Below are 12,792 nucleotides of genomic sequence, written 5' to 3' on the forward strand. Positions count from 1 at the left end.
TTAATGAGTAGATAGGCTCTTTTTTTTGTGTGTGTGTGAGTAACCTGAGTGTCAAGGTTATCGTTGTGAGGCCTATCGTAACGCGTGTGTGTATAGTTAACCTTCTTTTTTTTTGTGTTTTTTTTATTTTCTAAGGTTAAGCGCGTAGGTTTTCAGTAAGTGCGTGATTTGCACTAAGCATTCTTAGTTCCTTTAGCGTGTGTCCTGTGTGGACGGAAGGAAGCAGATTTATGACTGGGTTGCTCGTGTGTGTTTAGGGCGGCCGTATTCTGACTTCTCTAGTAAGCGTGCGTAGAACGAGTTATTAGAAGACATTTGTTTGAAGGTTCCTCTGTGTTGCGTAAGTTAAGGCTGCTTAAGTTGTGTTTGGGTATTGGTGGTTGAGAAGCCTTCAGTTTAGTTCTACGTAAACCTTTACTCTTATGCAGCGCGACGGTCAGGTTTGGTCAAACTCAGGGGGAACGTGAACGCTCGCTTTGGCAGCACAAAATTTTGGGGCAAAATTTGGGAATACCAGTTGAGTGGCTTGCATGGAAATTTTGAGAGGCCTGGTGGATTAACAGCCGATTCCGGGTGTTTGCACGCTGAATGGTATTGTGTTGCCGGGATTGACTCTTCTGTGCCAGTTGTTGCGAGATGGTTGAAGGCATTCCAAGTGCGCAGGGGTTGCAGAGAGCAAAGCCATCGTCTTGCTCACCAGCCATTCTCTTCCTGCCCAGCGGTTGCCAGCACTGGCCAGGCGAGATTTTCCGGGCAATGGAGGAGCTGTTAGGAATGGCCGGCCGGGGTGGCAATGTGCCAGCTATTTCAGCCCGCTGCACGTGCTTCGACCGACCCGCGGTGGCGGTGCCCTTCAGAGAACAAGCGAGGACAACAATGCTAACCGACCATGAGCCACGTTTGGCGCCCCGTGCATTGTTGGTTAATTTGCCGGGTCGTCATGTTCTCTCTGCGGCAGGGGGAGCCTCCCCAGCAAAAGGGTGCTTTGCGGTACGGGGGCCCCAGGATTCGTCACAGTCTGCTGACACACGTGGCGACTACAGGAAAAAGGCAGCTCTGGAATTTAGCGGCGCCGGCTGGGGTCGGGCATGACCAGCCGACTACGGGGACGCCAGACAACGGATACCACGACGACTGCGCTGCAAAGGTCGTCTGCCCTCGAGAGAGCACTGAAACCTGTGTGTGTGAGCCCTCCTCCTCCAAAAAGGCGTGTAGTCTGCGATGACGTCGAACGGAGTGCTTATAACGAGCTGTTGTCGGCGGATAGAGTGTGCTCGTCGTCGTGCTCGAAATGTACTCGTGAGCTGTGTGCTCGTTTGCTGTATGCTTCGTCTTGCAGGCTCCATTTGGGAGTCACGCTAGACTGTGTAAATGTATCCCATGTTCAAATGTAAATAATGTAAATAAACCCTGCTCGCCTAGTCCTGTCGCCCCAAGTTCCTCCGATCATCCTACAAGCTCGTCTCCAAATCTTACATCTGGTTGACAGCGGTGGGAACGACCTCCAAATCTTACAACCGACCGGTGTAAAACGGCCATATTGGATTTTGCTCAAAAAAAAAACTATTTCCACTTCCTGGTTGAGCAGCGCCATCTGGCGTCCACCTGCGTAAGTTCCATGCGCTGCCGCTGCTTATTTTCATAGCACTGCAGAAGGTACAGCTTCCCTTCTCTAAAGTTGGTTCTTTATTGTATGGCTCGCTGGTCAGCGCAGTTTTGCAAACAGCTTAATCACTCGTGTTCGTCTTTGTTGGTTACGTCGAAAACGTCCCTGGCCACAAGTTTCTCAGCCTCGCTTGACTCGCCGCCTAAACTGAAGATGGCTGATCTGGCCGCCGATCATCGGCAATGCACGACATTGCCAGTGAATACAACGCACACGGCTATAGATTTAGAAACTAAGTGCTTCTAACTGATGATGCAATCGTTGCAAACGTGCTTGCATCAGATAGCGACGGCGACGACGGCAGCGATGACACGGTAGGGCAGGCTGTCTCAACTTGTCCTCACAGGAGGCCCAGCAGATGATTGAGTCCCCCTCCAGGGCTTCGTTTTCATGAGGAACGTTCCGCTGCACTATGTCGACCACCTGGATGTATTGAAGAAGGATGTCGGCAAGCTTCGCATAAAGCCTGCAAAGCTGATGGACATAGGCTTTTCTTGTGCAAGCCAGTGAGATGTGGCGAGATGCTTGTGGCGATCTCTCCTCAGCGTTTCTTCTGAAGTGCTCAAGCTGACAGGCTGCTGCGGCAGCCTTCTTGCAATGTTTAAAAGGCCCCTTTTGGGGCCCCCAATGCGGTGCCTCGGCGGTGTTCGCATATCGCTTGCCCCCCTTGACACCCCTTTGCAATTGTTATAGCAGTGCCACTCTTTAATGCCGACAGCTGCGGCTTGTTTCACACAATCGGAGTGCCCAGGAAGCAGTTAAACGAGTGAACACAATTGGAAGCCAGATGGAGGAAGGTGGTGGGGAAGGGCAGTGGCCTCCCCGCCATTATATTTTCTCACATCAACTCTGCCATCCCCTTACTTTGATTTTTTCATGCAACCCGGTTGTAACAATTATCGGTTATAACAATAGAATTTTCGTGGCACCTGAATATTGTTATAAGTGGGTTCGACTGTAGTGCAAACCATTAGCCGAAACCTAACTAAATCAACTGAAGCACCACACGTACCTATGCACACATCAACCTTTCCTTTGATTGCTGCTTCATGAAGTGGTGTGTAGTTCCAGTTATCCCTTGCATTGGGGTCAGCGCCATGCTTCAAAAGGAGCAGCACTACTTCTGCATGGCCAAAGGAGCAGGCATTGTGCAGGGGAATCAGACCACCATCATCCTTGGCGTGAACATTGGCCCCATTTTGTAGAAGATGGTCGACCACATCTCGCCGCCCAAACCCTGCACACAATCAGCACAGTTGCAACTGTTATGCATCGCTAAATAAACTTGCAATATACATTTGTATCGTCGGGTATACAAGGGACCACTGACCACTGTGACATCATTTCGACTTGCTCACAGCTCCACAAAAGGAAGCACAAGCTTGGAGAAAGGCAAGATGTCATTACATCATCAACCACTTCCTCTGCACTAGTATTTACTCTTGGGTCCTAGTAAAGAAAACATACCCCATTATTATATTTCGTTTTATAGTCCCATTTACCATCATGCACTGAATTCAAAAGAATTGGAGAGATTGGTGCACGTAAGTGAAAGTTATTCAACTTACAAACTCCAAACCAGAAACAGATTAAACTCATCTTCAGTATAACCATAGCCTTCAAGAACAGCTGGCATGAAGATGGGCAGCTTGGAGGCTGAACGTACCAATATCATGGTATTGCTGCTCACCACGACATGGCACCAGAGCGAAATCAGCGAAAATAGTTAAACGTCAATATAACGAAATTCTCAACAAAGTAATTACTTTTTGTAACTTCTTGTCCATAGAACATTATGTATTCTCCAACATAACGAAGTACATTTATACTCGATTTTAATATAACGAAATTTCACTGCGGCCGCGGACAAATACTGAGGCAATAATTAGAAACTGCTCAAGTGCAGATGGTCAAATGGTTGAATTACATGCGCTTTCAATTGTGAAGGCACCTCTAAAATCGCGCACTGCACAGCAGAGAGCAGCCACAGAGGGAGAGCAGCGGTACTAGCACTGAACACAAGACCCTGACACCATCATGTTCCATATAAGTGGCAACCATATGCACATGATACTCAAGCGACAGCTACAAGCAATGCGACAGGCAGACTCTGTCATGTCACAGTGTAGAGCAACCACATGGATGACATTGCAAGAAAAAGTTGCAATAAATTTACATTGTTGTCCAAATAAATACAATTATGCACCCTTAAAATCACAAGCCTACCATGAGGCCAATGTTTTGACCACGGTGCATTAAGCTTTAGTATGCTATCACCACCAGTGGAAATTCGTTCCATGCCGCCAGCATGAAATGCTGTGGCGTCATCTAGTGAGCAAAGTTGAAAACACTTTCGCAGCTCTCGGTGGCGTCCCATACCTAACAGGATCAAAACAAACTGATCTCAATAATGACAAGACAACACCAATAATTTGTCCTCACCTGATACGAGACGAAGCAATGGCTGATTTTACTATTTATTTATTGCTGTCATGGCAGAGAGTAAGCTGCAAGAGTGAATTCAGATCAAAGCAGGCGGATGGGTTGCTGCCATGTTGTTGCGCAATCACACTGTTTCTGGCGAAAGCCGCCGCATGGACTACCACGTGACAAGCAAAATTATCTAGCTAGCCAAAAACTGGCAACGCGACAAGCAGCAAATCTCCCTCCGCTATGACAATATCTGTCACTTGTTACTTGTAGTCGTCGCTCCAAAATTGCGTGCATCCATCGCTGTCGCTTGTCGCATCGCTGGTTTTTGACCAGCCAGAAAATTTCACTTGTCACCTATCTCTGTCATCTTTCTGTCTCTTTTCCTCCTTCCCCACACTGCTGAGTGATGTTCAGGTGTCAGCGGAGTGCTAGAGCTAGACAGTTACGGTGCGGTCAGCAGGCTTTTCTTTTCTCTTGTCATAAAATCGGATATTTTCACTGGGTTGGAAGTGAGACAGAGATTTCTGTAGCTCAGAATGGACCTTTATCAAGCATTTCTAGATGTTAGATGAGCCTATGACAATGTAGACAGGGAACTGTTATGGGATATTCTCAAGCCTGAATGCACAGATGATTTCGTGGAGCTGCTGAGGGAGATATATAGACAGCCAAGTGCAAATTGTATGGGAAGGCTGAAAAAAATAATGAAGCGGTAGAAATTTACCAAGGACTGAAGCAAGGATGTCCTCTGTCTCCATTGTTGATCACACTTTATGTTAAGGGCATAGAAAGACTAGAAAACAGCGAATTAGGGTTTTATTTATCCAACATGCGTAGTGGTCAAATGGTGCAACAGAAGGTCCCCAGACTAATGTATGTGGACGACATAGTGCTACTAGCGAACAATGCAAGATATTTACAGACACTTTCAAATATCTGTGGCAATGCAGCGACAAATCTAGGCCTTAAGTTTACCACAAAGAAATCAGGAATCATGATCTTTAATGAAAATACAAGCAATTACGTGCTGTCAATTCAACAGCAAGTCATACCCATATTCAAGCAATATAAATACCTCGGTGTATACATAAACGAAGGAAAGACTTACTCAGGCACCCACCAAGATAATCTGAAAGTAAAGGGGAAGCGGAATGGAGCAATAACGAAACATACACAATTTGTGGTCATAATAAATATGAGGTGGTGCAAGGAATCTGGAAAGGAGTAATGGTGCCTGCACTGACATTCGCCAAATGCCATTCTGCACTTAAAATCTGATATCTTGTCTGGGTTTGAAGTTAACCAAATATCGGTAGGCCAGTTGGCTTTGGGAGCCGATGGTAAAACCACAAATGAGGCAGTGCAGGGTGACGTTGGTTGGGCTTCTTTTGAAGTCGGAGAAGCGCAGAGCAAATTAGTTTTGAAGAAAGGCTCTGAAACATGGATGAAAATACATGGAAGGCCAAAGTGCACAATTATCTGTAGCTGAAAAGGGTGGACACAGAATGGAGGAAGAGGTCAAGAAAGTTGACAACCAAGTGCAGGATAATTGAAAGCATGAATAGACAACCAGGAGTCATCAGAAAGAGAGAAACAGAGACAGCGAAATGGATGCAAAGAACAGAAACAAAAATACCATGGAGATTTACGAGAATGGTAAGAAATAAATTAGAAGGGAAAATCTGTACATTAACACAAAGGGCAGTGCCTTGCTATTAGAAACGCGAGCTGGTTGCCTAAAAACAATAACATACCAGAGCAAATATTCGCAAGAAGATGAGGCATGTGTATGTTGCAGCAAAAATCCAGACACCACTCAGCACATCCTAATGTAATCCGAAGGGATTCACCCAGTGAGACCCGTAGGTAACGTACATACACCTTCCAGAAGCGCTTGGATATGGACAGAAGCATCAACCAGTGTGAAATCAAGATAAGCAAGAGACATTTAGAGTATTGGTGGAAAAAAAAGCTGTAAATAGATTCACAGGACCAGATCCGCTACAAGCATAGGTAGTGGTAAAAGGCAGATAAAGAAGTTTTGAGGAAGAAAAAAAAAAAGATTAGGAAGACGTATACAAAAATGCTAGAATGAAAAACATGTACAGTGCTCAGCAATTGAAATGCAATACTTTGACAGCATGGCAGTCAACATTTTTTGGGGCTACCATTGGATGCTGGGGAGCTGATACAGTTTTGTGTCACATTTTGATGCACCGTGACACAATTGGGCCCCCTCAGCGGTTACCCAGCGCTCACCGGTGGCGCAAGTATCACCGGCTGCTATACGAGAGTATCGCTTATCAATCACCGAGCACTGTACAGCATACCCAATTAAATCAAGCAGGCTAGGTGACTATTTGTCACCGCCCTGTTTCAAAGGGGATGCCAAAAAAATTATCATCTGGCAATAACACAAATAATCTAAAATTGAAAAGGTTGAAAAGAAGGGGAATGCAGCAATAACGAAACATGGAGCCACTTTGGCGCTACAAAAATACAAGGTGGTGCGAAGAATTTAGAAAAGTGTAATGGTGCCAGTGCTAACGTTCATGAATGCAATTCTGTGTTATAAATCAGAAATCTTGTCGGGAATGGATTAACCAGAGGGCGGCAAGGCAACTGGCTTTGGGGGCCCACGGTAAAACCGTAAATGAGGTAAAGCAAGGTGACAAGGGTTGGGCTACTTTTGAAATCAGAGAAGCACAGAGCAAGATTAGTCTTGAAGAAAGACAAAGGAATTTGACGAAACAGTTCTGCGGAAATCCGCAAGGTGGAGGGAAGTAATAAAGGGAAAATGAGACATCCACCCAATCGTGGCAATTGCTACAATGGAAACCCATACGGGTTCCTCGAAAGAAAAGCCATGCAGTTGACGAAAAATTCGTCCTGGTCCGGGACTCGAACCCAGGACCACCGCCTTTTCAGGGGAGCCGCTCTATCATTTGAGCTAACCAGGCGGCCAGCAGATGGCAGGGCAAAGTCGAATTTATCGAGAACTAGAAGCTAGAAGCAAAGGCAGGAGTTTGACGTAACAGTTCTGCAGAAACCTGCAAGGTGAAGAGAAGTAATTAATAAAGGAAAGATGAGACATCCACGCAGTTGTAGCAATTGCTACAAAGCAACCCCATACTGCAGTTCTGCAGAAACCCACAAGGTGGAGGGAAGTAATTATTAAAGGGAAAATGAGACATCAACCCAATTGTAGCAATTGCTACGATTGAGGGGGTTTGGGTGGATTGAGGGGGTTGCCACGAGTGCAGGTTTCCGCAGAACTGTTATGTCAAACTCCTGCCTTTGCTTCTAGCTTCTAGTTGTCGATAAATTCGACTTTGCCCTGCCATCTGCTAGCCGCCTGGTTAGCTCAGATTGTAGAGCAGCTGCCTCGGAAAGGCGGAGGTCCTGGTTCGAGTACTGAACCAGGACGAATTTTCCTTCAAACTGCGAGGCTTTTCTTTTGAGGCACCTGTATGGGTTTCCTTTGCAGCAATTGCTACAATTGGGTGGATGCCTCATTTTCACTTTATTAAAGACGAAGGAACATGGATGAAAAGAAATGGTCAGCCAAAGCGCACAAATATCTGCTCCTCTAAAGCACATAACAGAATTGAGGAAGAGGTAAAAAAAGTTGGCAACCAAGTACAGGGTAATTGAAAGTGTAAATAGACAACCAGGAGTCATAAAAAAGAAAGAGAAAAAGAAACAGTAAATTGGACACGGACACAAAGGACGGAAACAAAAAAAAGATCACGGAGGTTTACAAAAACAGCAAGAAATCGGGAGGGAAAATCTGTATGATAATGCAATGGGGTATGCCTAGCTATCTGAGGCCTGTGCTAGCTGAGAACAAAACATGCCGGAGCAAGTATGCATTACAGGATCAGGCATGTGTGTGCTAAAAAAAAGATAAATTGCTGGCTCTCCTGTAATCGCGAGTAGACGTAAGCACGAAATGGCAACCGGTAAAGCAGATTGGTTGGAGATGATGCTAGCCACAATCTTAAGATGGGTGTAGTGCATGGTGTAGCGGCAAGGGACGTACACTTTTAAGAAGTTTCTCTGCTGATTACAGGTCAGTTATTAATTTGTTTTATTATATTCTCCCGCACGCCACCGCTGCCGCTGCTGCCAAGGTGCCGTGATGCCATTAGAAAAAGAGTGTTCGCTGTGTGGTGTGCAATTCGATGAACCAGATTTCAAAATAGACTGTAGTGACTGTGGATATATGTATCACACAGGAAAGTGTGCAGGGATTTCTGATGCTACAATTAAAGCAAAGGGAGAGCAGTACCGTAGTGCGTGGCGCTGTACAAATTGCAGACGTTCAAAGGGTCGTGCTCCGCCACCCGACAAAGCTGATAATGACTCAGATGCACAGGATGTTAGAACAATGTTGGTAGCCATAAACAAGAAACTGGAATACCTTCTGCCCCTAAAAAAGACGGTTGAAAGTGTTGAAGACACGGTCCAGCTCATGAGTGAACAGTACGACGAGCTCTTAATGAGAATAGAAAAGAATGAACGTGAAGTAAAGGAACTAAAGCAAAGAATAGAAAGGGTTGAGGCCAAAGACAGTGAAATGATGCAACTGAAAACGGAAGTGGACGATTTGGAATGGAGAAGTCGAAAGCTTAACCTTGAATTTCATGGAATTAAGTCGGTGCAGAATGAAAACTTGCGCCTTGAAATAAATAAGCTGACTGTGCTAAACAACTTGCTGCAGCTTCTGAAAAATGATATAGTGGCCACCCATCGCCTGCCTTCAAAGGCAGATAAGACACCCGGTATAATCTGTCGTTTTGCCAACCAGGCTATCAGGGATAAATGGTGGCAAAGCAGGAAAAAAGCTGTCCAGTGAAAATGGAAGTGTTATTTTGTCGGAGAACTTAACTAAAAGGACACGCGCCTTATTGTTTGAAACTAAGCTCTGGCCAAAACTAACAACTACAAGTATGTATGGCACAACAACAAGGTTCTCGTCAACAATCAGCTGAACTGAAACACTGCTATGGCAAATGTACCTAGTACACCTTATGTATTACCGCACACTTTTACTAGTCATTTAGAACCAACATTTCTGAAGTCTTTCAAATGTTTTCACCTAAACATCCGATCTTTTGCTAACAAGAAAAATTACCTACAACTTTTCATTGAACGAAAGAATCATTTGACATTATTATGCTGACGGAAACATGGTGTACTGATGACGTGAATATTTTCCAGCTTCCATTATATAATACTTTCTATCTGAATCGACCAACCGGTCGTGGGGGTGGGGTGTGCATTTTAACTTGAAAATCATTAGAGTGTGAAATATTGAATGAGTTTTCGATGGTAACTCAGGACTATGAGTTACTGACTGTAAAACTTCATAACACAGTGTTTTCTGTTCATTGTCGCCCTCCAAGTGGTTCTGTTACACATTTTCTTGAATACTTGGATAATTTTCTAGCGTTCATTAGTGACACCAAATTAGACATAATTTTAGGTGGGGACATCAGCATTAACATGATGAAAAATTATTCACCGAAACTCAGGCTTAAAACGCTATTAAAATGCGATGCATGCTGGAATACTATCAAACTGCCTACCAGAGTGACCAAGAATATGTCATCTCTAATTGATGTATTCATTACAAATATAAATCCAGATTCAGTTAAAGCTGGCGTATTCGTGTCGAATTTGAGCGACCATATGCCAATATTGCTATGTTACAAGGGTCATCTACAGAATAAGGAATCGCAGTCGACACACCTTATTCAACCAATGACTGAACAAAATCTTTTTATGTTTCGTACCAATATCCTGCAAACAGCCTGGAATACTGTATTTGAATCTAAAGATGCAAATGACGCTTATGAAGCTTTTTTTAGCCTCTCAAAACCAATATACAACGCTTGTTTTCCGTTGAAGTGCGTAAAACAGAATAAAATATGTAAGCCATGGATTTCCCCTGAGCTATCTGTTCGAATACGCAAAAAGAATGCTTTATATGCTGAATTCATAAAGACCAAAGATCTAGAACTTTTCCGCCATTTGAAGAAAATTCGGAATCATCTAGATAAAAACATAAAAAAAGGCGAGGTGCGAGCATTGTTTCGATGCCTTTAGTTCTCCGAGTTCACCTTCAGATGTTACATGGAAAAACCTGCAATCTCTGTTAAATTACAATGTTCCTGCTGAACAGATAGTATGAAAATAAATGGTATTGAGGTAAAGCACAAAGCACTTGCAGATGCTTTTAACAAACATTTTGTTAAGATTGGAGCAAACTGCGCACCGATCAATGATCTTGAATACATTCCTAAAAATTCCAGTTTTATGTTTCTTTATCCAGTACATGAGGGGGAAATAACTACTACAATTCTCAGCCTAAAGAACAGTAGTGCCAGGGATACTGGCGGCCTTCAAATTAAGCCTATAAAATAAGTTGCTAATCTTATATCTCAGTGCATTACTTGCATCTTTAACCTCTGTTTAAACGAAGGTACCTTTCCTCATAGGATGCAGATAGCGCGCATCATTGCACTTTTTAAGAAAGGTGATAAGAACGATTTGGGAAATTACCGACCATTATCAATACTTCCTGTGTTTTCAAAGGTTTTTGAAAAGTTATATTAAGGCAGCTAACTGAACTTGAGCAAAAACATTATCTGCTAACCGACAGTCAGTATGGTTTCCATAAGGGGATGGGCACTCAACTCGCTTTGCTAGCACAAAAAGAACACCTACTACAGCATTTGGAGGAAGGCAAACTTGTTCTGGGCATCTTCATTGACCTACCAAAGGCATTTGATTGCATTAATCACAAATTTCTAATTCAAAAACTTTAACGCTATGGCTTTCGTGGCAATGTCGCTCCTCTTATACTTTGTTATCTAGAATACCGCCGACAAATAGTCATAAATGGCTATCACTCAGATCCACTACCTACCTCCTCAGGAGTCCCAAAGGGTAGCATTCTAGGGCCTTTTTTATTTAATATTTATGTGAATGACATTGTTAAAATTAATAAAAGTGTGAAATTTATCATGTACGCTGATGACACCAGCATATAGATAGGTGGTAAAGGTATTGATGACCTTGTCGACGAAGCTAATTTCACATTAGCAAAATTAGATGAATGGATACGTAGGAATAGCCTCCTGATTAATGAGAATAAAACAAAAGCTGTAATATTTTGAGCTAAAAACAAACATATAAATCAGCAAACTTATCTAATTAAATGCAACACCTATTGAGATTACTTCCAGTATTAAAACATTAAATGTCACTTTTCATGAACATATGTCGTGGGATGCTCATGTGGATAGCCTGGCAATTAAACTTGCACAAGTAATAGGTTTAACATACAGAATTCACCATATAATTCCACTGAAAGTTATGCTGTTTATCTATAATTCATTGCTTTCCAGCAGAATAAACTACTGCCATCTAATATGGTCTGACACAACACAGGGAAACTTAAACAGGCTTCGCAGGTTGCAGAAAAAGTTCCTTAGAATTGTTGAGGGCTTGCCCTAATACTCTCACACACAGCATCTTTTTGACAAGTAGAACGTAATCCCAGTTGCCAAATTGTTTGACTACATCTTAGGCAAAGCATTTAAAAATGAAAAATAAAATGATAGCTCCTTCTTACGTTTAGCTAACCTACAGGAAAACGCTTCTGCCCGCCTGACACATAACACTATGCCCTGGAAAGTGAGAACTTATAAAACAATGTATGGTCTACAGACACTACAGAACAAATTACCCAGGTTACTTAATAGATTAAATAATGAACACGTTAAACTTGAAGATATAACATTCAAAGAACTTCGACAGCACTTGAACAAATTCTAGGCCGTTAACTTTCTTAACTTTTCGTTTCTGCAAACCAAGTTTTTCTTTACCCCGTTATCCCGAACAGTGTACATGGTGAGGGAATGGTTGTCTTCCCTTCTACGAATTTACAATGTGTGCTTCATCTGTTTTGTTTCTCTAAACCGTGATTGTATATGTATTACTGTTATTTCTTGCGAATAAGTGAAACTGCATTTATGTTGTTTCTTTTGTGACTCCTCCATCGTTGATTATGTTGTTTTAGTACGAGTGAACTTGTAATTTGTATTTCCATCTTGCCTTATTTCATCACAATTTGTGTACGCTACATTGTACGCTCGGGAAGTGCAATTTCAAACGTGACCATGTATTATATGTATTTTTTGTCATTACGTAACTGCCCCGTGTATGGGGGGGGCCTACGGCTCTGTCAAGCTGTCATTCATGACAGCTTTTGCTGCAGGTCTCCTGTGTCGTGTATTTTTATAGGACACAAATAAAGACGTTATTATGTTCGCAATGGCACACCCCACCACACCATGCCATACTGTGCACTGGTCCGTATGGACGCTGCCCAGCTAGAAGAAAACTGGCTGAAGGCGGCACGACGGGCAGCGAAAGACGCCAGGGAGACAGAGCGCATTGCCCAGCTATAAGATGAAAAGCACCTGACAGCTATAAGATGAAAAGCACCTGAAGGAGGCACCACACAGTGTGGCACCATCTCGAGGCGACGCAAAACCCGTGCTATGAAACTCGCAGACCAATGGCTCTCAGAAGAGCACAGGCAACCCTGTCTCAGTGCCAAAAGATGACAATGAAGTGTATGGTGCCCTGTACCTGCCTTTTGAATGTCTCTATTGGAAATG

The 12,792-nt window shown here is 43.3% G+C and overlaps 1 protein-coding gene across 2 annotated transcripts in view; it reads right to left on the bottom strand.

The window, feature by feature from the left end:
* Tnks (tankyrase) overlaps positions 1–12,792 on the bottom strand; it is a 357,580-nt gene that overhangs the window by 328,026 nt on the left and 16,762 nt on the right. For both annotated transcript variants that reach the window (XM_050193320.2, XM_055061240.1), the window contains exon 2: positions 2,679–2,903. In XM_050193320.2, coding sequence (XP_050049277.1) covers positions 2,679–2,903 — 225 coding nt within the window. The remainder of the gene's footprint in view (positions 1–2,678; positions 2,904–12,792) is intronic.

Source organism: Dermacentor andersoni, chromosome 1 (genome assembly GCF_023375885.2).
Source record: "Dermacentor andersoni chromosome 1, qqDerAnde1_hic_scaffold, whole genome shotgun sequence".
NCBI lineage: Eukaryota > Metazoa > Arthropoda > Arachnida > Ixodida > Ixodidae > Dermacentor > Dermacentor andersoni.